General features: G+C 40.2%; 1 protein-coding gene across 4 annotated transcripts in view; it reads left to right on the top strand.

Annotated features, from left to right (window-relative positions):
* Positions 1-24,883, top strand: part of HECA (HECA ribonucleoprotein granule regulator) — a 28,676-nt gene extending 3,793 nt beyond the window's left edge. The window contains exons 2-5 of one of the 4 annotated variants that reach the window (XR_014881373.1): positions 12,844-13,884; positions 17,449-17,603; positions 17,704-17,800; positions 20,481-20,625. Coding sequence is in view for 1 of the 4 variants with exons in the window: in XM_085217174.1 (XP_085073300.1) it covers positions 12,844-13,884; positions 17,449-17,603; positions 20,481-20,645 (1,361 nt within the window). In the remaining 3 variants the exon portion in view is untranslated. Of the gene's footprint in view, positions 1-12,843; positions 13,885-17,417; positions 17,604-17,703; positions 17,801-20,480 lie in introns of those variants that run through there. The other 3 variants (XR_014881374.1, XR_014881375.1, XM_085217174.1) reach the window with 3 other exon arrangements.
* The last annotated feature ends 2,997 nt before the right edge of the window (positions 24,884-27,880 follow it).

The raw sequence follows: 27,880 nt of genomic DNA, 5'->3' as shown, positions 1-27,880 counted from the left end.
TTATTTCTTAGACCTTCTATCTTCAGAGGGACTGAATGATATTCCTTAAAAAATATATATATATATTTTTCTAGATAATTTTCTATGTTAGTTTTCTTGATAAAATTGGAAAATCTGGGCTATGATTATGTAAAATTATGTCAGCAGCTTCTTTAGTTTTTGTCCCAGTGCCTTCAGCCCTGTGGATTACTGGAGGTCCCAATAGCAATAGTTGGTGATCTCCAAATGCAGGCATGAACAGCCTGAGGAATTGAGACATTCTGTGGATCCTTCGCTCAGAGCAGCATCAGAGGAAAGTCCATAGGATTTACATGGGATCTGGCAGTTCTGAGTGGCAAATTCCTTTTCTGTTTCTGCCTTGCTGAGCTTGGGCACTTCTTGTAGTAGCCAGTCTACCTTTTATGACTTCTATCCCAGAAACTTTTTGTTCCAGTGTCCAGATGCAGTTGTTTCTGACTCCAAAGTTCTTTCTTCCACTTATTTTCTGTGCCTTTTATCTGTTTTTGGTTTTGTGGTCTAGCAGGCTCAAGTCCTCTTCCTCCTCTTTCTGGTCCCTGTCTTAACATCTTGCTGTTTTGTTGCTGTGTCTTTGTTGCTCTGGTCTCTCCAGCATTGGTACCATGAGAAAATGAGAAATGATAACGAAAAGAAGCAGCTAGCTGTCTGTTTTCCGTGTCTGTAGTTTTCCACTTTGACATGGGGTTCATTTTAGACTTTGAAGATAAAGTAACAAAAAATTGCAACATAGCTCTCTCTAAATTGCTGTCTTAGGGTGTATTTAAGGCCATACTTTCTCCCCACTGGCGTAGGTGAGCAAACTGCAAAACAGGCAGAGCTAAGAGTGTTGGCTTAGATTCAGGTTTATATAGGATCCTGGTTGTGAGAATCCTCCAGGGGAAGAAAGGCAGTGTTAGAGCTGTTGGAGGTGGGTGCTTGAGGTCCCACAAGCACATTGTTCCCTGGGATGGAGTTTCTGCTGTGCTAGTGGAAGGGCTGTGTGAGTGATTATATTGATACAGCGTATATTGATAGGGCTGGGCTGGCTGAGTTGCAGCTGCATGTCTCACCTGCGCTCCTGCCTTGGCTCAGCTGCCTTTAGCAACAGGAACTCCCTGTGGATCATCTAACTGAAGACCAGACCCCAGAAGGACACAGTGAACAACATAATGTGCCTTCCTAGTAAATTAGATGCTCTTGCAACAGGTTCACTTCACGCACTGGGAGTATTGGAGTATACGCTGGCTCTGTACAGTGTACTCTGTACCAGAGCTTTCTCTCATCAATCAGAGGTATTATGCAATCGTAGAATGTCCCAAGCTGGAAGGAGCCCATGAGGATTATCAAGTCAACTCTTGGCCCCACACAGCACTGCCCAAAAATCAGACTATAAAAGTGAGAGTGTTGTTCAGACTCATCTTGAACTCCTGGCAGCTTGGGGCCTTGTCCACTGCTCTGAGCAGCCTGTTCCATGCCCAGAGCCCTCTGGTGTTGAACTGTTTCCTGACACCCAGCCTGTCCCTCCCCTGACACAGCTCCATGCCGTTCCCTCGGGCCCTGTCGCTGTCACAGAGAGCAGAGCTCAGCGCTGCCCCTCTACTCCCCGTGAGGAGCTGCAGCCACCATGAGGGCTCCCCTCAGCTCCTCTGCTCTGTGCTGAGCGCACCCAGGGACCACAGCCACTCCTCATATACTTTGCCCTCCAGACCTTTCACCATCTTTGTGACTCTCCTTTGGATGCTCTCTAATGGTTTTATGTCTTTATTTTGTGGCACCCACAGTACTCCATTGAGTTGAATGTTTTTAATTTCTCAAATAAAGAGTAATCCAAGAAGCTTAAAAACTGTATCTTAATATCTTCATACTCATGTAAGATTTCTAGAAAACTTAACCATAGTGACCTGACTTTAAAATGGCCTGCTGTTCTTTTGCATACTCTTTATCTGGATTTCACAAGTTTGTAAGTTTTTTATTTACTTTCAGATGAAGATGTTAACACAGAATAAAAGAATGAAGAAGAAAATCAGTCAGTGCAGTGGTGACTTATGTGTTGAAAGCTGTGACTGGACAGCCAGTTAGATTTACAAAAAAAGATTACATCCTGGAAATATGATAGAAAGTCAGTAGATTTATCAGTGCAATATTCAATAAAAAATGTATTTCTGAGCACGAATTGTCAATATTCAATAAAAAATGTATTTCTGAGCATGAATTGCTTTAATATTTAAGCATGTATTTGCTATTGAATATTCCCTGTTGCATATAACATATAATTCCATTCTGGCCTTGCAGTGAAACTGTGTATTGGAGCCTTGTTAGTACTTAGCTTGAAGGCAGGGGTCTCACTGGTATCAGTGAAACCACCTAGAATACTGGGTTTCTCTTCTGTTGCAACGAGTATCAAAATCTAATTCATATAGACTTTAAGGAAAACCATTTTTCTTTCTAATTCCATTGAGTTCTTCTGACTGTGGAAATCAATTGAATGCAAATTCCACTGTATCAATGCAAATCGGTTTTGAAAGGACTTTCATCTTTCTTTAGAATTTTTAAAACGATGCAGTTACATCCTTTCATGGTAAGTGCAAAGCATGTTCTGCAGATATTCACAAATGGGATCATGTCTGTAGTGTTGCTGAATGAAATAAATATCCTTTGATACAAACAAGTACACACACATTTCATTTTTTATAACAGTTCTTTTTGCTATCAAAGTGGTTATCAAGGCCTGTCTGCATTCTGCGTTGTGATCAGTCACTGGTTCAAGTGTAGTGCTTACATGAGTAGGGGTTAGGTTTGATGTTTGTTAGATTCCATATGAAGAAATGCAGTTTTTGAACTGATTGCTTTGCCTTGTCTGTACTCATCCCATATTTTCCTCCCAGTGATCTAACAAGCAGCGACAAATCAGTTTCTAGTCCTTAGAGACATTTATAAGTTTCCTTCAGCCTCACTTACAACCTTGCATACTGACACATCCTTTTTTAAAGTAGCATGATTACTGGCATTTATCTTTCCAGGGGAGGGCCACTAAGAGGGCTGGAGCATCTCTTCTATGGAGAAAGCTTCAGAGAACTGGGCTTGTTTAGCTTGGAGAAGAGAAGGCTCGGGGGAGACCTCCTTGTGGCCTTCCAGTACTTGAAGGGAGAGTATAAATGGGAGGGGGAAACAGCTGTTTACGAGGGTGGATAATGATAGGACGAGGGGGAATGGTTTTAAACAGACAGGGGGAGGTTTAAAGAGACAGAGGAGGTTTGGGTTAGATATTAGGAGGAAGTTTTTCACTCAAAGGGTGGTGACGCACTGGGACAGGTTGCCCAAGGAGGTTGTGGATGCTCCATCCGTGGAGGCATTCAAGGCCAGGCTGGATATGGCTCTGGGCAGCCTGGTCTGGTGGCTGGTGACTCTGTCCATGGCAGGGGGATTGAAACTAGATGATCTTTGAGGTTCTTTTCAACCATTCAGTGATTCTAATTCTCTGCTTCTCTTGCTACAGCATGTGTGTGGAAAAAATAGTGGTAAACCTTGCGTCTAGCTCAGGGAAAAATAATCTAGCTAATCTTCAAGGTATCTGAATTAGAACACCATAAGTAAGGCATGGGCTATTTTTAAACGGTTTTCACAGAAATTCAGATAATTTCAAACGGCCTCTTGAAGCAGTAACCTAGTCACTGGAGTGGATAATTCCATTTTGAAAGCTAGCAGGATTTTGAGTGGAGTGCTGGCACTTCCCAGTAGACTTTGTGACATTTATCTTGAGAGTGTTCTAACCTTTATTTTTTTCTTTTGCAATGGCAAAGTCTTTCAATCCTCCTGCCAGGGCTTGAGTGGGATATTGCTGCTGTTCCTGTCTTGAATGCTTGCTGTGAGAAGAGGTGGCTTCAGTCAGAGCCCGGCTGTTGAGTATCCCTGGTATTCCTCAGTCTGCTTCTGTGCTACAGATAAGCGTTTTGGAAGCAGTATACAGTTGAGGCCTCCGTGTGCTGCACAGATGCCAGAGATGGCCCAGAGGCGGGACTGGAAGCCACCATAGCGTAGTGGGAGAGACATCTACTGGAACTGACAGCTTCAACCTCAGGACATGTTGTCTTGCAGAGATGCTAGTTATTGCAGCCAGGGCGGCTTCATCTCCGGCTTCCAATCACAGAATCACAGAATCACAGAATTGTAGGGGTTGGAAGGGACCTCTAGAGATCATCGAGACCAACCCTCCTGCCAAAGCAGGTTCCCTACACCAGGTCGCACAGGTAGGCGTCCAGGCGAGACTTGAATATCTCCAGAGAAGGAGACTCCACAACCTCCCTGGGCAGCCTGTTCCAGTGCTCCGTCACCCTCACCGTGAAGAAGTTCTTACGCACATTCGTGCGAAACTTCCTATGCTGCAGCTTATGTCCGTTTCCCCTCGTCCTGTCTCCACGTACCACTGAAAAGAGACTGGCCTCACCACTATGGCCGCCACACCTCAGATATTTATAAACCTGGATCAGGTCCCCTCTCAGTCTTCTTTTCTCAAGGCTAAACAGACCCAGTTCACTTAGCCTTTCTTCACCTGTCTTCATAGGGGAGATGCTCCAGGCCCTTCACCATCTTTGTGGCCCTCCGCTGGACTCTTTCCAAGAGATCCCTGTCTTTTTTGTACTGGGGAGCCCAGAACTGGACACAGTACTCCAGATGAGGCCTTACCATCGAGTTCATACCAGCTTCTTTAGCCTTTCACGTGGAAAATAAAAATACTGTTGTATTGAAACTTGGAAAGTGTAGACCAGTGCTACAAACACCCTTAATCTTGAAACTAAAATAAATGTGCAGATACCATTTGATTCAACCTTTTCTCCTTTTACTGTTCTTTTTCTTGTGCTTTTGAGCAGGGTCTCATGGCTAAACTGGCTTTTATTCTGAGCAAATCAAGTTTACCATGTTTACTTCAGAGAGTGATTTAGGACATCTTCATTTGCCTTATTGCATTCATTTATTCTCAGCATGAGTTAGAATTTACTTGCTAAGGCAGGTGAATTGGAATCTGCTTTAGTTATTAGAATATCTTAGATGTAAGGCTATTTTTGAGACACCAGAGTTAGTTTATTGTAACTTTTCTGGATATTACAGTTCATTAGAAGGCTACAGTAAGAGAATTTAATGGTAGAAATGCTTTGCTGTGAGAATGATTCAAGTATGGACAAAACCGCAGCTAAGGTTCCGGAACATACTAACGCCCACCAGTCCTGAGACAGTCACCAATCTCTGCAGTCACCATGGTAGAGGTCTCTGTAAAAATCCTTATTTGGCCTGGTGGTGTCAACTCAGAATTAATGTGGCAGTAGCAGGAGTACATTAACATTAATTGTGATGCTGATAGAAATAGAGGCATGAGTTTGTTCTCACTGATATGGTGAACTAGTGATGTTTTTACCTGGTTTAAGTATATACAGCAAGTCAGGGAAGGATTCCTATGCAGGGAAGTTCTGTACATCCTGAACAAAAGACCAAGCTTATGATGGGGTAGTTGTTCTTTGTATTTTGATGATAGATTCTGAATGGAAATAAGCTGGCTGGTTTGACTAGAGAATGACAACAACATAGATTTTAATGATTTCTATAAGATTTTATTACCAGCTGTGTTGGCAGAGTTGATCCAGCCTGGAGCACGAGTGGCTGCTGTGTAAGCAAGCTGCAAAACTTCTGTGCTCATGTAGGTGCTTCCCCTCCTTAGTTTGTACAGTTTTGCTCTTGTATTTCTGACTTACTTTGTTGAGGTGATGACTGAATGGGGTGTAAGTGATTGAGAGCCACAAACAGTACCAACTTTGTATCATGTGCTAATCGTTGAGTTCATAAACAAGCATTTGTTCTGGCAGTGCTTCAGGTTATAAGGCGTCAACAAGACAGGTATGCCTTCATGGTTTCCATTGCATCTTCCCACTGCTATGTAGTCGTTAAGCTTCTCTCAGCTTTTCTGGGAAAGAGACGCCTTTGAGGGCAAGCATGAAGTCGGCATAAGTGAAGTATGTATAGATGGTTCTAGTTGCTGCTGAGCCCTCCAGGAGTGTCATCTGAATTTCTGGGTGAGTCAGAGTTTAGCAACTCTAGATTATCCCAAGTCTTCCCTTAAGAAGGGTGGTCACCTCACGTGACTACTCACATAGTAGAGCTTGTGATATCTTGCACATTGGATAAACTGCCAGGTAGAGCTTTTGATCTCTTTAAGTCCCTTCCAAGTGTAAATATTGACCACTGCTACTTGGCTTTTGAGGGCAGGATTCAACTCCCAGCTCAGCACTTAAGTGACAACATGCAAGTGATTAGCTGTGGAAAGCTTTGAGCCAGACTCCCATTGTGATGAGGGCTTATCTGGAGTCAGTGGCTCTTAGGGAGTGAGGCTTGTGGGTCTGCACCAGGGTCACATCAGTCTGAGCTGTTCTCCTGCACTGCTTGCTGAAGATGAACTTCTGATGCTGGCTTTTCTTTTCAAGGATGTTACAGGGAGTCTCATGACATAACAGAAGGCTACATTTTGGGTGGTTTAGAAGGTGCTGCTGTCCTGTTTCTTCCTCTTCCTTCTAGAGTATGGCTGCAAACTAATCTTCTTCAGTATGCATAGATTGCCAGAAGTTTTGGATAGACATAATCATCATCGAGTGTTATCAGTGTTTGTCTGCTTTTATTTATTGTTGCTTCACTGAATGTCCATGCCTGCCTTTTTAGATCCACTTATGAAATGCTTTTTCCTATTGTATTCTTCCTGTTCCATTCGGTCTCTTACTAAGGTAATTGATTGTTTCTGCAATGCTATATGGTTTGTGCTGTTTAACTAATTATGCATATGGCAATACTGTGTTATCACTTCTTGGTAATCCTTCACATATCAAATTGTATTCCGGTGTTAACAAAGCATACACACTGGGCAATTAATATATATATATATATATTTTTTTTCCCAGTTGCATTACAGTCTTAGCATGGTAGTATCGTCTCACTTTGATTTAAAATAAAGGTATCCTGATGGTAGAGGAAATAGTGAAGATTCATGGAAATGGTTGGTCGGGAGTAGTAGCCTTCCGCAGAAATAACTCTAGTTCGAGTTGGCAGAATGAACAGATTCTGGCAGCATAAGGCTGTGAAGGCAATGCTGTCCATGCTAAAGTGAGAGTAAAGGTTCAAGTGCATATGTGTCGCATAGGTACCTTTTCTGGCCTAGGTAATGTACAGCATCCTTGACATAGGTGGTGAGTTACTAGAGTGGTGGTAAACCAAAAGCAACCAATAGTAGGTGTCTGGCAGCTAAATCAGTGCTGAGACCTTAGCTTTTTTTTTTTTTTTTTTTTAAACATTTCTGTTGCCAGATCCATAACAACCTACTGTGTTCTCACAGTTGCTTTAAGATGACAGTAGGGCTGCCTCTTTCAGAACCTCGCTTCTGCTTTCTCTGCACCCAGCCTTGCCTTCTTAGTATTACCCTTTGAGCTTTATTAACAGTCCTACGTCTGTGTGGTGAGCTGAAACCTACACTGGCTAGTACAGAAAATAATTATCTGTTTCTGTTCACTGACTGAAAACCTCTGGTGCTTGCACAATGGATGATGAGGGAACATGGAGGAAGGAGCTAATTTTGCTTTAGGTACCCTCATTTAGGATTTAGAACAAATGAGAACAGTCACAAAACTGAAGCCATAGAGTCATGGCATTTGGCTTGCTGGTTGCATCTTTGGTTTTCTGGTAGGTGTGTAAACAGAAGTAAATAACATTCTCCTCCATTTACTTCATCAGAGAAGTTCCTGAGACGAATGTTCTGCTGCTTTCATTTGTGTCATGAAAAGGGAAGGGTGTGCTTCATATGCTGTCTTCCTTTTTTGTGTGTGTAGAAACAAGTTAATGTGGTTTGTGCTGAAGGAGATTTATCTCATTTGTTTCTGTTCCTGAATTCTACTGATGTTTAAACCTGAATGGAAAAACTGAGAAAAAGCCAAATGCCCAAACCAGATCATTTCCTTGCAATCTTTCATCATGTTCTTGTTTTTGAAAGAGAAATTAATTTTATGGTAGTTGTGTCAGAAATATAATCTTGTTTAAACAGTGAGCGATCTTTGCCCGGATGTACATTTACTCGGATTATTACATATTATTTCTATTTTAGAGGATATTTATGAGCTTCCCCTTAAAACTACATTCAGAATTACTGATGAAAATCACTATAGTGGAATATGAAAAAACATTTCTTTTTTATGTGGAACCATAAATTCTTGAAAGAGTCAGTGTGCAGCAGTAGTTCTAAATCAGCAGCCTGCCCATTACAGCTGTGCTCTTGGGTCTACACACCAAAGCCGTTCTGCTGCACAAACTACCTGCTGTCTTATTTTGTTCTCGTAGGCTATGAGAAACATCTTGAAACTGAAAGGTAAAATAGAGATACTTTTATGGTCAGGTAGGCTTTCTTTCAGAAGAGCGGATGCTTCTCTGATACCTGTTAGTCTTTCATTTTTCCTGTAAATTATTATTATTTTTTTAACTTTGGAAACTAGAAATCTGATGGCATATATTAGCTTCTTGGAATCAGTTTATATTCAAGTGACAAACCAGCTTGGGTCTGTGGATATGGATGGGTAGTTTGGCTCACCTGAAATTCATTTTACTCCCTTTTTTTGTATCTCTTGATGGTAACTGCAGTACTGCTACAGTAAAACACAAACATGCTGATCTTATGTCAACCTTTTTGAAGAACAATCTTGAAATACATTCCTAATTAATGGGAAATAGAGGGGTTTGATTACAAGAATGTTTAGTTTTGTAATTCTGTAATAAGTGCTTTGTCTCATTTAGAAAATGATGAAATAATGTAAAACACTCTTGAGGGTGTGAATTGATGAGAAGATCTGTTCACAATTGCTAGTGTGGCTCATACTAAGTAATCTGAATGCTGGCATTCTTGCTTATGTGGCACACCTGTTGCTGGTAAAGTTTGCAAAAAAGTTTCTTTTCTTTCCATTGCTCATTTATTTTTTATGTAGGATTATGTGGCATAACTGTTTGGATGGAGACGTGGATAAAGAGAAGTTTGAGGGGATATTTTGTCCTTATGTCTGTTTTGCTCAGATAGACCTGATGAGACTTGTAATATTAGACTTAACTGAATATTGGCTGAATCATTTTTGTACGCTCTTCAGTGAGTGGAGATTTCTGTCTTCTTAACTATGCTGGTACCACAGAAGTGTTAAGGCTTAATGCTGAAACAACTTTCATTAGCCAGAATAAATGTTCCAGATTGTTGTGGAAATGCTGCACCATGTTTATCAATGCCTCAAAATCAGCAGACTTTGTAATAAGAAACTTCTGTTGATGAAAGCAGCAAAAAAAAAAGTGAGCAGATGACTTGTGTAGTGCTACTGTGCTGAAGGAGTGTGGCCATGTGGTAGAGACCTGCTGGCTTTTCTAGTCTTTTCTGTGCTCCCACAGGGATGCCAGTGAAATTTCACATGAGTTCCCAGAAGAGGTTTGTAAGGAGTAGCTGCTTCTCTTGGTAATGTTTTCCAGAGAAATCTCAGTGCCGCTATTTAACAATTGACTTTTTTGTGTGGGAAAAGACTTTTGTTTGCTCTCTTGCTGTCTTACAGCTGTCCTAGACCTGCTACTGCTGTGATGACTGATGTGCAGCCAATTTACACTGAGTAGGTAGATCGGATGAGAAAATGTCTAAAGAGTTGTTGTCATCTAATTAAGGTAAATAAGAAAAAAAGAAAAAAAAAAGAAGGACGTCACTGTTAAAAACAGAAATCTTTTTCTTCCTCATAGTTAGATTAGGTGGGAAAGTCGCAGTTAATCTGGCATCTAAGTTCTCAAGGAATAGTTGGAGAAGATCACATTCCACAGTCCTGGAACGTGTCGGTCCAGACTACTGAAAATAAGAAAAATCTGTTGAAAATCACCTTTAAGAGTCTCTAGACATACAGAACATGTTCATAATCAAATAATTATGGATACATTCTGCTGAATACACAGGCTGGTTTGATTTTTTTTTTTCTGTATTTCAGACACTTCCTTTATTGATCTCAGTTTTTGTCCACATCATGAAGAGGTAGTAAACTTTGTAGAGAGTTAATGATCATGTACTTTTTCATCTGAAACCAGCACCATGTTTATAGTCTCATTAGTGAAATACCTTTATTTTCTAGTCAATTAGTGTTACCAGTATGGAAGAACAAGTATATGGCCTTAATTAGAGATCTCTAGACATGTCTGTGCAGTTATGTTCCTGGCTGTCAGCTATAATTACGTGTGCAGCTGTTAGAACATTTACTCTCTGGAACACAGGGGGACCATAAGTAAATTGTTGGCATGTCCTTTCTTCTTGCATTCTGGCAGTGGTGTATAAGAATACGTACTAGAATAGGTAAATGTAGGAAATGTGTGAGAGGTGTCTGTGGTGGTACCTCTTGCATCTTGCTGCACACAATGATTTGCCTTTATTGGTCTCAGTTTGTCTGTTATTGTTTTTTGTTTTTTTTTTTCCTGAGATAAACTGCATCAGATGCTGTAATTGCAAACAATGCTGTCAGTTCCTAAATATGATAAAAGAATGACTGACATTGAAGAAAAACTTTGCAGAGATGCTTGGTGTGACATAGTGTGACTTGAATCAAAGGTGACACTCTGTGAGAACATATGGAAATTGGTGTGAGTTGGTAGCCTCACAGGGTTTGATTCAGAGCAGATAAGTTATAGTTTCCTTTTGCTCTTAGCCTCTGTCCTTATACTTAATATACTTAATAATATGAAGTAAAAAACATGGAGAACAATCAGTCACTGTTTGCCAGTGAAATCCATGGCCATCAGGTGATAACCTAAACCTGCATGTTCTTAGCGGACTTTTCAGACACCTAAGACAACCAGCAGGGTAAGAATGTCACCTGTGTAGAAGGAACTCCCAAAGAGACCTGAGGGGATACTCCTCTTATCTAGCACTGTTCTCTCCAATTTGGTCATCTGCCTTCTTTTCCTTTTTATGACTGAAGAAGGCTTTTTCTGCTTCAGAAGAATGTTATCCGAAATGTGCCGTTGTTGCAGTTTATAGTTCAGTCCCTGAAGGAAAGGTATTGCAGCAAATTCTCCTTGCATCTGTGCTCTTTCAAGTGTTTGAAGCAGAGGCAGAGAAGCAAGATGAAGGATGTTGCTTGTTCCAGGAAAGAGCTTGGGAAAGTTTTGTCCTTTGTGCCCATGTGTTCTGCGCAAATAAGTCTGAAGTGCTTCAGTGATGTTGAATTTTCTAAAGGCTACCTTGAAGGTGTTTTGTTTGCTTCTAGCAAGTGTCTAGAAAGGGACAAAACTACTAGCATACCAATGACCTGTTGTTGCAAAATGTTTTATGTATTGCTGCTGTGTGGCAAGTGATTATGGGTACTGTGTCTTTTTGAAAGTAAAAGTGAATGTAACTGGGCATAAAGCCCATCACCCCTGTACAAATTACGTTATATTATTCAGGCTAGCAGTGACAAGAGCTGGATTAAAGGCAATGCAAACATATATGTATGTATGTATGTATGTATGTATACATATATTTTTTTTCCTGGCTTATTAGGTAGAAATTTGAAATCCTAGGAAAAATAGCGAGTCTGCAGCAGGCTGTCATGATGAGGTATGGTGCATCTCCCTTGCAAGTCCTTCAGCTCTGACTGGGACTTGGGAGATCCAGGGAGTCCGCTGTGTTGGTTTGTGCTGGGTGAGGCAGCACTTGACTGGGGAAGACCCTAAAGAAGCCTGCAATTACTTGAATTCAGTAGAGCAGAGGTAAAAAGGCAGCTTGCCAGCCCTGCCCTGCTGGAATGGTGTTTCTTTTGCTGAAGTAGGAAGTTTTAAAAAAAACAAAACCAAAAAACAGATTTATGTCATATTTGACTCAGCATCCAAAAACTTCATGATAAGACTAATTTCAGATTCAATGGAAACTCAACATGAAAATTTCTTGCTTTCCAGCTGCAACTGTGCAGATGGTAATTTAAGTATTCCATAGCCTGTGGTATTTAGGTGAGGGAGGGGAAAATGTTATTGGTCATAAATACAGAACATCTGTGTATTTGATACTGTTACAGGGAAAGAATTGAAATACTCTATCCTTTGCTCAAGAATATAGCAAAGGCTGCTGCTTTGCTGATAAAAGACCATGTGACATTTGACTTTTTAACCAATCTGTGTTGCTAACTGCTTGGTTTGTGAAATTTAGCTGTCAAGTAGGTCAGTAATGGTAGTATATCCTCTGTTTGCCTGAAGATGTAATGAAGGCCTTCCTTTCTGTACAAGAAACATGAGCTATTTGTCTTGCTGCTCAAAGTTCTGTTTCCTGTTTGCCTCCCTATCCCCTGTATCTTGCTCATTCCTAAAGAAAAGATCAGTTTATGCCTTTCCTTGTGACTGCAAAGTCCGTCTGTATTACCTTCTTATTTTTCAAACCAGCATCTCTGTGTGTTTTTTCTGTGTTGCTTATCAGGCTTCAAAGCAGTCCTCCAGAAACACTCACAAAGCTTTCTCCTTAAAGCTCGCTTATGCGATGATGTCTACAGAGCCTTGAGGAGGGTTAATGCTTCTGAGGTTCTTTGTCTTTGAATACTGAACTATTTGTATTGTCTGTTTGTTTCCTTACTGTTATTTCCTTCCTTTCTATCGCTTCTTCCGTTTACATAAATTTTTTTTTTTTTTTGTCAGGCACTGTTTTTGTTCTGACCCAAAGAGCTGTAGGCTCTTTGATAATGTGGAACATGAATGAGAATCACATTTGTATTTGGCACAGCATTTAAACTAGCAGTGTGATGAACAGGCCACAAGCAGCCCTATATTATTAATGTGTCTGCTTTTGTTCCACAGAAGCCCCTTGTGCTACTCCATTGATCTGTAGCTTTGGAAGGCCAGTGGACCTTGAGAAGGATGACTACCAGAAGGTTATATGCAACAACGAGCACTGCCCTTACAGCACCTGGATGCACCTTCAGTGCTTCTATGAGTGGGAAAGCAGCATTCTTGTCCAATTCAATTGCATCGGCAGAGCGAGGAGCTGGAATGAGAAGCAGTGTCGCCAGAACATGTGGACAAAGAAGGGATACGACCTCGCTTTTCGCTTCTGCTCCTGTCGGTGCGGGCAGGGTCATTTAAAGAAGGACACTGACTGGTACCAGGTGAAACGAATGCAGGATGACAAGAAGAAGAAATCAGTGTTAGAGAAGAGCACAGGGAGGTCTATGGTGGAATCAGCAGAAGAGGCCAAAAAGGGCAGGCCAGCCAACAAGCCACAGAAGGGCTTAAGTCATGACGTCCAGCGAAGGCATTCAGTGGACAGGCAGAACTCCCAAGAGAAGAGTGTTATTGGTGGCAGCTATGCCGTTCGCTCCCCCTGCGTCTCTCCTGGGCAATCCCCACCAACTGGCTACTCAATCCTGGCCCCCACCCACTTCAGCGGCCCCCGCTCATCACGATACTTAGGAGAGTTTCTGAAGAATGCTATCCACCTGGAGCCGCACAAGAAGAACATGGCTGGAGGGGGAATGTTCAGGAATGCGCACTTTGATTATGGGGCAGCTGGTTTGCAAGCACATCGGTCGGGACACTTTGATGCCCCCGTGCAGTTTTTGAGAAGGCTTGACCTATCCGAGCTTCTCACTCACATACCCAGGCATAAATTGAATACTTTTCATGTGCGAATGGAAGATGATGCCCAGGTGGGCCAAGGGGAGGACCTGCGGAAGTTTATTCTTGCTGCTCTTAGTGCCAGCCACAGGAATGTTGTGAACTGTGCACTGTGCCACAGGGCATTGCCAGTGTTTGAACAGTTTCCGCTGGTGGATGGAACCCTATTTCTTAGCCCATCGAGACACGATGAAATTGAATATGATGTTCCCTGTCACCTTCAAGGTACAGGTTGTCTGTCCGTCATGCTAGGTTTCATTTGGTGGTGGGACTGCTTTCCATACCCCACTCCCCATTTTAAATTTTTGTTCTGATTCAGCATTTTTGAGTTGTACTCTAAGGCTTGGAGGCACTTTCAAATTACAGTGTGGCTCAGGTTGAAATTCTTGGCAGGAATTACAAAAAACAAATACTGTGTAGAAAGATCCATGCCTCGTGGTTTGTTTACAACCAGGAGATACCTTACCAGGTTTCTAGATAGACTATAGGAAGATTTTTCAGCCACCCTGTTGCAGTGTGTATGTACTGATTGATATGTTGTGAGTTTTCCTCCAAGACATGCATCAACCTTTTAAACAATCTTTTGCATTTCAGCATGCTGTGCTGTGGCATGGATGAAAGTCATATTTGTACTGCCAGCTATGCCTCTTGTCTGCTTTCAGACTAGAGAATATCAGTTTCGTTTTATTGGAGACAGTATTTTTTTGTGTGGCAAGGACTGTAGTCTGGCCTGTGTTAGTGCAGGCCTGGCAAGGATGACAATTTCTGTGGTCTGGAGAGGTTGGACATAGTGAAAATAAGCTTTTATTATTCTGGGAAGAAGTGGTGATGGAGCAGTGAGGGATTTAGACGTAGTTTCAAATTCCCGCCTCTTTGGTCAGCATCCTGACCATGTCCCAACTCTGTGCTGAGCTAGGGCCAAGGTATATGTTGTTTTTCTCCTCCCAGAGAAATAAACAAACATGAACTGGGATGAGCTTCAGCTCTTCCTGAAAAGTATGTCTCAAACTGTGTGATAGGGACAAAACACATCTGTCCTGCCGTCTGCTGGCAGCCAGTGTGGCTAACACAAGTCAGAGAAACTAGTATTAGTTTAATGCTCAAAAACATGAAGTTCTGTGTTGAAAAGTGTAATGGAAATGCATTAGCAGGAGGTATTTTAGCACTTGTTCTCCTTTTGTGAAATTTGTTATATCTCATGCATGGCCATAATATCTGTTATATAATAATGTTCCTTTGCTCAGCAAACTTTGTATTGTTTTCTTTATTTAAATCACTGTGTGCTAAGTCACTGACCTGTATTCATGCTAATATTATCGTTTCTGTCTTACCTAATATACTTTAAAGGGAAAAAGTAGTAGGAAAACTTAGAAGTTGAAAAATCTCCGTGATAAATAGAATATACCTCTGTGAGATAACTGCTTATTGGCTGTTGTGAGGAGGCATGCACAGTCAGTCCTAGTAGCTGGTTTAGAAACAGTGGAACTAGTCACTTGTTAACTTGTTTGCCATTAGGAATGAAATTCTGCCAAGTGTTGTTTGGTGGTTTTTTTTTTTTTAATTAATTGTTCCTTACCCATTTGAGTGTACACCTGAAAAACGTATTCAGACAAAATGCTGTGACTAATTAATTGTTAAAAATTTTACCTCATTATCCTGGGTAAAATGGTTTATTATCAGAACTACTGTTCTCAGCTTTGCAATGAAATTATGCTTGCAAGGTGCTGTTCCAGGGTGTTGTTTTTCTCTTCAGTAAAGAAAATCACTTCTTTATTTCAGGCATGTTTAAGATACCAAGAGTCTCATTTCCTGTAGCATAGGAAGTATCCTGTAGGATCCTGAAAATTAAGTGGTGGGGAAATTCAGCATTGTAATATGCAGAAGCAGAACTTAAGAAGATGAACATTATTTGTCCGCCTGAGCAACACAAAGCTTTAGTGCATGAAGTTACTTGAAAGTCTCCAATCTCGAGGAACAGAGCTTATTACATTTTCTAAAGCTGAACACTCTGGAGTAACTCAATTTACCAGCTCATACCAACAAATTTTTTTGTGTATTTATATTTTAAGAAGAATCTGGTTTTCCTTTTCATTTTTTCTAGAATAGTTGGTTTAAAAATAAAACAATTTAAAAGTAATCCATTAATTTTAAAGTATCTGGTATGAACAAATCATAACTTGTTTATACTTTATTTCACTTATGTAGAAAAGGCACATGAGTTGTGTGCTCTTTAAATTACAAACTGTGATGTGTCCAGTGCTTTGATGCTAATGAGCACAAATTGCAGTCCAACAAAGCACTGTCTGTATGCAATCAGTCTTGTTTTGTGTTTGATTAGTAACTGCATTACTACTTAACTTTTTCTTGTATAGCTGTGCAAAATGTGATATATTACAGAATTAGTATCCTGTGTAAGTCCACTACTAAACTACAGATGGATTCAATCCTTGCAAATCAGACCTACCTACATTTGAGATCTTTGTAATTTGTGTAAGGCTTTTTGTTTCATGGGAAGAATCATAGAATCACAAGGTTGGAAACGACCTGCAAGATCATCTAGTCCAACCGCCCTCCCATTACCATTGCTACCACAAGCACTAAACCATATCTCATAGCTCCTCATCCAGATGCCTCCTGAACACTGCCAGGGATGGTGACTCCACTACCTCCCTGGGCAGGCCATTCCAGTGCTTGACCACTCTCTGAGACAAAAAGCTCTTCCTTCTGTCTAACCTAAACCTCCTCTGGCATAACTTGCAGCCATTTCCTTGGGTCCTGTTTGCTGCCTGGGAGAAGAGGCCAAACCCCTCCTCATCACAACCTCCCTTCAGGAAGTTGTAGAGTGCAATGAGGTCTCCTCTGAGCCTCCTCTTCTCCAGACTAAACAATTCCATCTCTCTCAGCTGCTCCTCATAAGACTTGTGCTCCAGACCCCTCACCAGTTTCGTTGCTCTTCTCTGGGCACGTTCCAGGGCCTCTTGTCTTTTTTGTAGTGAGGCTCACATCTTGGATTTTGCATTGTTGTATTCAGTGACATTTGTGCAGAGGAGATACTTTGTTTTAAAATCTGAATCTCTTGATTTTTTTGGAAGGCAGTATAAATTAGTTATTGAAAATCATTGTGTATACGGAGCTTAAGTTCATGATAGAGCTTGAAACATAGGTTTGTATGGCATGTTAAAATCTGTGTAATATATAATGTTTCTAAACACATTTACTATCAATGAATTGATCAGGAAAATGTACAGAAAAGAAAGTTGCTCATCTGATTGTTGCTTTTTTCCCAAAAGGAAGATTAGTTCCTTAGTTCTCTGCTTGCTGGAAGATTTTGGCAAGCTGTTAAATGAGCCTTTACCCAGCTTGCTAAAAAGCTTCAACACTTCTACGCTTTCTGTGTCAGATGGGGATGCAGCTAAGGCACAGTCTTCTTGTTGGAAAAACTGCAGCTGATCATATAGCTTAATAACCTGGCATCTGCTCATGTGGTTTAAGCAACTTTTATAAAGTATTTTGCTTAAAGACTACAGCAAATAGAGGAACAAGGGGATCAGAAATGGGCAGAGTGTTGACTTATTCCTGAGTTTAACATCTATGGAAAATATCTTCAGTCAAGTCTTATGTATTTTCCATAGAGAAACATTTTTTTTTTTGCTTATCTTTCACTATTTTAAAATTAAGATTTTAATAAGGTATGATTTGTATCACTAAAGGGCAAATAACACATTGTGGGAAATGTCTGTTTTAATTTTCTGTTACAGTCTCCTTAAGAAGTGTGTTTCCTGTCCACAGGAAGGCTTATGCATCTCTATGCTGTTTGTGTAGACTGCTTAGAAGGGGTTCACAAAATTATCTGCATTAAGTGCAAGTCCCGATGGGATGGAAGCTGGCATCAACTGGGAACTATGTATACCTATGATATTCTGGCAGCATCTCCTTGTTGTCAGGTCAGTATCATACGTAAGACTCCTAAGGTGAAATTCCACTAACGATAATAAAGGTTTGTGTTTCTCTTTTCCCATCCCTTCCTTCACCCTTCTTTTGCAGCCTATGAGTGCAGTACAAGAAAGCTGACTGAGTCTCTGTCCCTTGATCTTAACTTACGGAGTACAAAGGCCATAGCTAGACAAAAGCTAATGTAATGGTCAGTGGTCAATGCTTGTTGTATTTTGGCTTTTTTTTTTTCCATATAAATCCTCATAAAATGCATTCATTTAAAGCTGATGCTTGGGATGATCACTAGGAAGTGGTATCTGTGGTATCATATACAATTCTAGTAATTCTTGAACATTGTTTAGCAGGTGATCTGTGGATTCAAATTTCTAGTTGCTTGAGGTTTGTTTTATCCCAAGATAAATGTAGTAAAAAAGCCAAGAAAATTGAAAAGTATAAGGAGTCCTTGTGCATAGAGATACCCATCTCTCCTTAATCTCTTCTGTGACTGACTATGTTGATGGTATCCTGCCACAGCCTGAAGAAGCTTAACTTTCATTAAATGAAATTTATGCTTTTGGTAGGAAGGAGTCAAGGCTTCAGGTTACTCCAAAGTAGACACATACCTGAAGCAGCAAGACCATCAGCATCCAAGAGGTCTTCCTTTCTGAGGAGTGGAAACTCGGCAGTTTTGTTGTGGAGGTAGTTGTGGAGCTAGACAAAAGCTAATGTAATTGTTGCTTGGTGGCCATACCCATGAAACCAAAACCAGCCATTGACTTCAAACATGGAGGATTTGTCACTGACTTAGAGCAGATGCTTGCCAAGATGTTTGCATTCCACCACTTCATGGTGTTGTGGATGTTTTCCACAAAATTTTGCAATCTCTTTGTTTCTTACTACTGCAGAATTCCAAGCCTCTGAGGGAGGCTCAAAAGGAAGACTACCCCTGGCCTTAAAGATGTGGCAGTACAAGAGACAACTGCAATATAGTTTTGCCAGTATGTGAAACTCAATTTAATTTTAAATTTAACATTTCTACCAATGCTCAGAAGACAAGTGGAGTCCTGGAACTGGAAAAAAATGACATTGATTACATTGATATAATATATAATATTATATCAGTTATATATATATATTGATTATAACTTAAGACATTGTCTCATTTTTTGTGCTTCTTGAGATTTTAGCTATTTTAAAATAGGGATTTTCAATTATAAAACATTGATGCTGACTTGCTAGTTCAATAAAATAGAGGAAATTTAAATCTGAATTGCTTCTATTGAACGTGCAAGACAAGAATTAAGGTCTCATTATACGTGAATCTTAATTGTATGATTAATGGACAGTGTGACAGTACAAGGTAAGTAATAGAACTGAATATAAAACCATTAGCTTCAGTGTCTGTGATTGCTGGGTGATACATATTATTGTTTCACCACGATTGTTACAGATGATTCTGGGCATACAGAGGAATGACATTTAAATATGGTGTATAATTTAACTCTGAATTGCCTTGCTGATTTCTGTTTTGAATAATTTCGTACCTTATTTTCAAAATATTTAATTGTACTCCATGAATGTGCTTGTAGGATAATGAACTACAGCTACTGTCACGTTGCTAGCTGATGGGCTGAACTGTAGCAAGAGGAAAAAGCACACTTTTAAAAAGAAAATACTATAAATCCATTCCCTATTAGAATGTATTTCTTACAATTTCTGCATTTCAAGTGGGGAAGATATCTGAGGACTTCGTTTTCTTTCTTTTTGAGTTTTGAGTTTTGTCTCAACAGCAGTAGTTCTTCCTCCTCCCAAGAAAATGCATTAAGTCAAGGGTGATACAAAAAATCATTTGTTCTTTTCAATGAAGAGCTGAAGCTCTCACTGGCATATTAGTCTGTGGGGTTAAGCTGTGGTATGTATCAGGCCCTCGCTGCTTGTTTTGTCATCTTTTCTCTTAACCTCCTTTGTGATCTTGTCTTCTCCATTTCTCCTGAGTGTTTTTGTATTGCCTGCTGAGCTTTCTGTTCAGGAAACGGGCTTATTTTCTCAGCTAGATGTCTCCTGAAAACTTTTTTTGTTGTTCTTCATACTGTTCATGAATAGCTCTGCCAGCCCTTACCCTTCATTTTTAATTGTTTCTCCTATCTACTCAGTTAATGTTGGTCCTGCCTCAGTTGGGTTTTGTAAAATAGTTTCTGTGCTTTAAGTGACCTGCAGTTTATGTAACCTGGTGTGTATTATAAATGTTTAAGTAGATATTTAAAGTGATACAGTACTGTGCCATACTGATAAAGTAAATTGAGTTCTACATTTGTCAAACCAAAAAGATTAGATTGTTAAACTAAAAGATTAAAGTGCTGATACATCTCGTGGAGAGATCAGAATGTAAACCTAAACAGACACATGGTGGGAGCTCTGGGGTAAGGATTGCATGGCACACGTGAAGTTTCTCTCCTCACTTAAGGGCTGCTTTTGTGATTTATTGAGACAGCACTTTATATGCCAAGGACATGAATTTGTTCTGAGGTGAACCAACACTAAGCTGCTCTATGCATATATGAGCTTTGAAACTCTAAACCACCTGTCAGTCACAGTGGATGATATTTGAACTCTGGACTATAGATCTATAGGCTGTAGATGTTATTTCATGTGGAAAAAAATCTGCATGCCTGTAATTTACTGGTCTGGGTGAAAAATGTCCTTACTGGCAGGTGCCATGGCTGCAGGTTTCCTGACTGAAGCTCTTAACTACCAGAGGCCAGGGCAGTGTGTCTCTTGCTGAGGTGAGGAATGGAAATGAATCTGGTTATTTCAAAAATGTTTTTCTTGTTTTTTCTTTCTTTTTTCTTTCTTTTTTTTTTTTTTTTTTTTTTTTTTTTTTTTTAAAGGCTCGACTGAACTGTAAGCACTGTGGGAAGCCAGTAATAGATGTACGGATTGGCATGCAGTATTTCTCCGAATACAGCAACGTCCAGCAGTGTCCTCACTGTGGAAATCTAGACTACCACTTCGTGAAGCCATTTTCTTCATTTAAAGTTTTGGAGGCTTATTGACGAAAGCTTTGCTTTAGTAATAGCTATTTTATGGGTATTTCAACTTTATTACATATCTTTTTATAGAATTCATTCTGTGATGAAATTACTTTCTTTTCTAACTGAAAGAGCAGCTTCTTTGTCTGTGTACATATGAATATGTATATATACATGTTGTTAAATCAGAATCCTCCTGATGAGATCTCTGTCAAGGCTGGAGGCAAGCCAATTTTAATGGCCTTTGAATATATCCCAGGTGTGGGGATAAAATGTTCAGCTATAATTATTTGGTTGTGTTTTTTGTATTATTGTAATACAGTTGATAGAAGGGTGTGGAGAGTACAGGATGCAGAAATATGTCCAGGTGGCAGGTGGGTAATTGTGTAGGGTTGTTGTCCCTCCAGCATGGTGGAAAAGGGAAATCCTTGGAAAGAAGTTGTTCCATTAGTGTTATATTCAGCAAGTCTCTTGCATCCCAATGGGGGCAGGTGCATATGTATCCCAGACTTGTGGTCATTTTTGTGGGCTTTTGTTCAGGTTTCCCAGGGTGGGGGAAAATTAAGGTATTGTGACAAGTGAATGTAAATCTGTGCCAGAAAAGGTAATCTTAAATTATTTTTTGGCATAGTGTCTTCCTGCCATGTATGTTTGGTGTGTGTTACCTACACTGACTGATCGTATGGCAATAGGGCTGCTTCCACCAGTGTTGTAATGTTACCAGTTGGGTCATTTGTTTATACCAAAACAAGCTGAATATCTTAAAACGCTTTATTTAAAGGTATTTCTTCACAGATATTTTAGAACCTCATGATAAGTGGAATGAACAGGCTGAACTGAATGGGGATGTTTGTATGTGTCTGCTGGGGCTGGGGCTTTGCTTCCCACTGCTGACTGGTATGACTGATTCGGAAAGAGGACCACGAAGTGGGATCTGGGTTGTCAGACCTGTAAGAGCTGAAAGGCACCTAATATGACACGTGGCATTGGTTTTTAAGTCAATGAATTGCTGCACCTTTGTCTTTCAAAAGTTAAGTAAGACCAGGGTCTAAAAACTTGGAGACTTTTTAGAAAGCAGACTTAGTGTATTTACTTTCTACATGCCTCTGTGCTCTATATAGTGATCTGTGCATTAGGCAGTGAATTTGTGTTATAGGGGTTGGCCCTGTAGAATCTGCAAATTTTGTTTTTCATTCCCCACTTTTTCCTTCCATAAATAAAAGTTTTTAAATAGGTTTAATAAAAGTTTTAATAGGTCATCATTTTTTCACTTGCTTATTCAAGCTGGCAGAGATGTTTGCAAGGGCTTTCTTTGTTCTCAATGTATTTATGGAATGGTCACTCAAGAGGTGTGAGTTTTGATTCTCTATGAGATGGGACTATGTTTTGTTTCTTCTGAGGTTTTTCGGCTTTCCCCAAATTACTGTCTTAGTGTATTTGTAGAAATCGCCATCTTGAAAATGACCCTGATACTCTGCACATCCTGGGAAAGAAAACAAAAAAGTCAGAAGCCAAAAAAGCATTGCATGCGCTGGGCAGAGAACTATGCTTTCTGCTAAATTAAGAAAATAATGTGCACATAAAATTTTAACTGAATATCCATGTTTCTTTGTGCATAAAAAATGCCAACTTCACAGTTTTATCTTGGCTGTCTTCTCTGCAGAATTAGCTTTTTTTTAGCATTAGACGCTTCAGATAGTACTCAAGCATCACAGAGGGCTTACGTTGGCAAAGGTCACTTACTCCTAACTTGAGTGGTAATATCCTTAGAAGCAAGCCAACTCAAACTAATGATTTTCACATCTGGATAGGGCTGGGCTGTCTCATGCAGTTACACTGGTAAGTCAGAACAGCAATGTTAGCAGGCTGTGCTACCTTACATTGCCAGCTCTCCCTTCTCCCTGTCCTCACATCTTGTGTTTGTATCTGGAGCACATCCTTGGGATTTTGTGCATTTGTTCCCTAGGAGTGTGTTTTTAAGGTTTTGGGAAATCCTGTTTCCTTTTTAAGACAAATTGTGGGAAAAATTTTGAGAGACTTTTAACACCGTTTCTGGTGTAGTTACCACAAACCCCAGTTATAGCTACTCCATTTGCAGTTGTACCGGCACTGTAATTGTTGCCCACAGGAACAGGATCTGGCCCAGGCATACCTGGGCTGGAAGGAGGTGCGAGCAGATAAAATATTATTAGCTGTGCATTACAGACTTCCTTCTATAGAACAAACAAATTATAGTTTGAATTAACAACTTGGGCCATTCAGCTTCAGTGGTGTGTTCCCAAAACCTGAAGGACTTCGGGTGGTTTGGACTCACCTTATCTGGCAGTACTGTGAGAACCAGATTAGAAGGGGAAGTACTGGCTGATTCTGGCAATCTAAAATCACACAGCAAAGACAAAACTCCCGTAATGAGAAAAATTATAAGATAAAAATGTAAGTGTTGTATTTGATCTTGAGTGCTAGTCATTCAAGCCTTGAGCCTAGGGTATTAATCCCCACATGCACTACATGGATGACAAAATAGTAGCATTCTATACCCATTTTTTTCAAACATTTGATGAGGAGACGTGTCATTGTGCAATGCACGCTGTAGGGCAGAAGTGGGATCTGGAGATCTTCTAAATACTTGTTCATTTACTTTCCTTAGAGTAGCTTAACTTATAATTTTATTCTTTAAGTACTTAGATGCCTCTCCAGATATGTATGTATGACAATCGAGGTAAGAGTAGAAGTGGAAAAAAGGGAATTTGGTTAATTTTTAAAAACACAAGCGTATGAAAGGTTGTACAGTATATTCAAGTCAAATCCAAGAATGCAGCAGGCTGAGAAAGTGGGAATGGAAATGCCTATTTAAATTCTTAACAGTGAGAAGTTACGTATAAATCTATCAAAGAAAACAATTCTTGGTCCATCATCTTTTCCTTTTAATTTTGCTATTGAGTCTTTGCTGCCACTAGTGGAAATGCCTGTTTTCTTGCAAAGCGTATCTCTCAACTGGAGGTTAGCAGCAGACATTGAACAGCAAAAATGATCCTCGGTGAAAACTAGCTGAACAACAAAGATTCTCTGAACTTTTCCTCAAAAGTAAATTGTCCCAGTTTGTAGAGAATGCTTTCTCTGCTTCTTGCTAATACAGAAATCTGATCATGGGTTACTGCAAAATGTCAGTAAGATTTTGTTTTGCATCAGATTCTAATCAAGCAGTTAGGCTTACCCTTTTGGCTGGACGTTGCATAAGCTCAAGGGCAAAGCTAACTTCTTTGAGACTTAATAGCTACTTAAAAGGTTGAACTGGACAGCACTTGGTTTGCTATCTATCGGGATGACCATTGGGAAGAGTCAATGAGATTTTAAACGTGTCAAAAGGGAAATGATTTGTCTAGGGAAGGAGCTGCTTGCTTTGCTTGTTTGGCTGAAGTTTACTCTTCACTACCTTTCATTTTTCTGATGCTGTGTGTTCCTTTTAGTCTGGCCTGTGGTCAGATTAAACTGTGCCTGAAGTATGTTTTGTAAATGAGAATACAGTCCTCTGGATTTGGAGGTACATTCTACTATTCTGAAATGCACGATACTCCTTGTGATAGTAATAGGAGTTGCATGTGCAAATGCTTTTCTTTCCAGTAGTTAACAATGTTTTCCATAGGAGAGGCTTGCATTTAGCTAGACTTAATATTTTGGATGTGTAAATGAATTCATCCATCAGTAGTACATTTTAAAGTAAATTTTGATAACCGTAACTCACAAAATGGATGCCTTTTACATGCTGACACGTAATTTGACATCTACCAAGGTGAACAGGCTGAAATTCTTGTTCTGTCTAATGCCGCAGAGTCATGAAAACTACAGTGTTCTGTAGCCCATAGACTTTTCTACAGTCTATTTGCATTAATGTGTCCAGTAGTGAGCAGTGTATTCATAATGAATTTAGTTGGGAAAATAGGGAATATTCCTACAAGAGAGGCATCTAACACAGTTTTGTTTTGTTTTCATGTACTCTTCATTTTGCTGTGCCGGGTAACTGAGGACAAACATGTTGTTGTAAGGCCACTGGTGAGAAAACCCCTCAAAAATACACTTGTCCATAAAGGTTTCTTGTTGAGACATTCTTGGATTGCACTTTTGCAGATGGAAAAATATGTACATAGCAAATGAATGTTGATGAAATTAAAATAATTGGTTATGATATCATTTGCGTGTGTTGTTAGAGAATATTTTGTTGTGACTTCTCTGTATTAAAAAAGTAATAAATACCAGACAGCTAATAGTGTGGGTTCTTCTTTCCCCGCTCTTCTGTCAGCTGCTTTCTTACACGTGCCCTGTACAGAGAGACGTAATATATTCACCTCAGGTATTAAAAGAAAACAGTTTTTTGGTGTCATTTGAAATGAAGCTGTGGTGTGTGACGTGTCCCTCGGCACAACGGCGGTCTGTTCACTCTGTTGGCATTTGAAATGCTCTTCTTGCTGCCTAGCGTGCTCTGGGAGCTGTGTCCCCAGAGTGCCTGTGTGCTGTCAGGAGGGATGAATAGAGGGCAGAGTGCTGAATCCTGTGTGTTTTGTTGAATCCTCTTCATGGAAATGTGCCCTCTGGTGCCTGAGACATCTCAGAAGGGATTCAGAGAGGGTGAGTACAGTACAACAGTACTTGGTAAAGAGGCTTTCCGTGAACTTTTCATCTCTGAAGCCCTGTTGCAGGGGAGGGAGCCTCACAGCCCTGCTGCCTGTGTGAACTTCTCAGCAGTCTGACTAATTGTCATGTGTTTTAGCAGAGCTTTCTACGTATGCTTACAGCAAGATTTTCCAGCCTTTGCATTCTACTACAGAGATATGAAGGATGGAGGCAGTCCAGACTTAGAAAAGGTAAAGCAAATACTGCCATGGGTGAAGGAGTGCTGCAGCTCAGATGAGATGATGTGTGTGATGAGGAAGCTGGAATTGCTCTGTAAAGAGCCAGCCCTAGCTGTTCAGGTTTAATTTTGGAAGTGGGTGCTGTGACTGACTTGAACAACTTTCAGGTTGAATGACTGTGTGTTGTGTTAATGGTGGAAAGTGCTACGGATATCTGCACAAAAGCCTATTTATGAAGTGGAAATGTAAATAAGCCACAATCAAGAAAGTGCAAGTGAATGAAGTGTTTCCACATTGGTATTTTCCTACAGGGATCTTAGGTCATGGTTAACAAAACCATGGTTAACAAAACAAAATGGGAAGTAACATGAAGGAGACACTCTCCCTAGATTAATTACTGCAGTCTTTGACGTGTTTAGAGAGGCATATGATATTGAACATTAAATTGCAAAACCTCAGGTTTGATCTGGAATGGTAATTACTGTGTTGCTAAAAGAAACTGAATATCACTGGAGAACATGAGGAAGAAAAAAAAAGACTGAAAAAATCCCAAACTTTTCAAGCTGTTACATGATACAGCATGTAGTTAACAGGGGAGGCGCAGGCAAGTTGGATCAGAAGCATGCCTGGTCTCATGTTCCTTCTGGAGGCATCCCTAATTGTATCTGAGATGGGGAAGGAGCTATTCAAGCTGCATGTGTGTGTGGGTGTGTGTACCTAAAAATGTATGTTCAGGTTTTTCACAGCTGTGTTCACATTTGTTTTCTATTCTGACACAATTCTCTGAAACAACTTCTGTTCATTCTGATGCTACTAAAACCTGGTCATATAAAACAAAACCTGATTTCCTGTTACAGCTGCAGCTGCTGTGTTGTCACTGAGTTGATACAGTAGTATTTTTTTGGCATTAAATACATGTATTAGTCATTGGGTTTGCTGAATATTCTCTTTTCATTCAGTGATGTCCAACTAACATCAGTGGGTTATACAGAGAAATTACAGCTGCTGGCACAGCTCATTTGCTCATGTGAGCAAATCTTGTGGGACGAAGCCAGCTGTGGTGGCATTCAGGAGCAGCCATCAAGCTATGCTTCAAAAAGAAATTTGTTCCTTCCTCCCATGAACAAAAAGGTTTCCTTTTTCTAGTGGACCTGCCTGGAGAGCTATATATTCAAGAGTTTACATCTGGCTCCATTATGTAATGTAACCCTGAAGCTACTCCCTTTTGTTAAACATGCACTGCACTTGTTTTCTTGTGAGAAAAACACGTGTGCAGATCACATCTATCTTACTGCTTCAGTGTCCCGTTTTCCTGGTTACATATGCATTTAACAAGCATTTGGAAGAAAAAAATGAAAAGCTCTAGCAGGATCTTTTCAAAATAAAAATCTCCCTGGTTATCCAGATAGAGAATAACAAGTCAATGCAGTGCTTTGTGTAATGCCTGCATGACTCTTACTAATACAAGAATCATGACTGTGGAATGGAGTTTTTGGAGATGGAAGGTAATCTGGCTGTAAAATCAAGAGGACTTAAATAATAATATAGTTTCCAAATGCTTCCATCTTCTTATTTTATTTTCAGTCCCTAAGATTTTGAATGAATTTGGCTCCAGACTAACTAAAAGCTACTTTGGAATGAGATTAATATTAGGCTAGTTTAATTGCCTGAGTCTTGTAAGAAACATCACTGCTAGCCGATTAGTTGTGTGATGTTCACAAACCTCTGAATCCCCGTGTGACAATCTGATCCTTTTGTATTTGTATATTTAGGAAGCATAATTCTATTAGCACATGGCACAAATACTAGCTGCGGCATTTGGTGGCTCTGAGCTGAGCTATAAAACCTAAAGGCAGACAGCACCTCTGAGACTTGGGACAATAAGAAGATCAAGGAGCTGGATCAGAATCAAAGATCAGCATTTTAATAACAAGAGAATTTTTTTTTTCTTTCAAGCTTTGTTTAAATGATTGCTATGGTTACAAGCCTTGTAACTAGGATACTCACACAAATAGTAATTGAGTTTAGCTTGCCTTTAATCTCAGATTTCTGCCAAAGAATATATTGAACTGTGTGGGAGTCTCCTCAGCATCAGGCAGCCTTTCTGCTCAGTGCAGTCAGCATGGTGTTGGCTGGCAGCAGAGTCGGAGTAGGCTGAAGACCTTGGTGTACCTTCATGAAGGACGTGAGAAGCTAATGGCCAGTAGCAATGTATTGCCTCAGCTGTCGTTTGATGCTCAAGTCAGCATGGCAGCCAGATTTGTTGGAAGTGCGAATCAAGCTCTGTTCCTAACGTTTTGGTAATCAGTTCTCACTTAAAAATGGGTACTGTTTGTACCTTGTTGTTGTACCTTCAACTTCCCATTAGTAGCGTCTGCACCTCTGGGTGCATCTGGAAGGTTATCTGTTCCC

This window comes from Meleagris gallopavo, chromosome 2 (assembly GCF_905368555.1).
Source record: "Meleagris gallopavo chromosome 2, MGAL_WU_HG_1.1, whole genome shotgun sequence".
Lineage (NCBI taxonomy): Eukaryota > Metazoa > Chordata > Aves > Galliformes > Phasianidae > Meleagris > Meleagris gallopavo.
The sequence above is the reverse complement of the archived record's forward strand: the minus strand, read 5'-3'. Positions and strand labels throughout refer to the sequence as shown.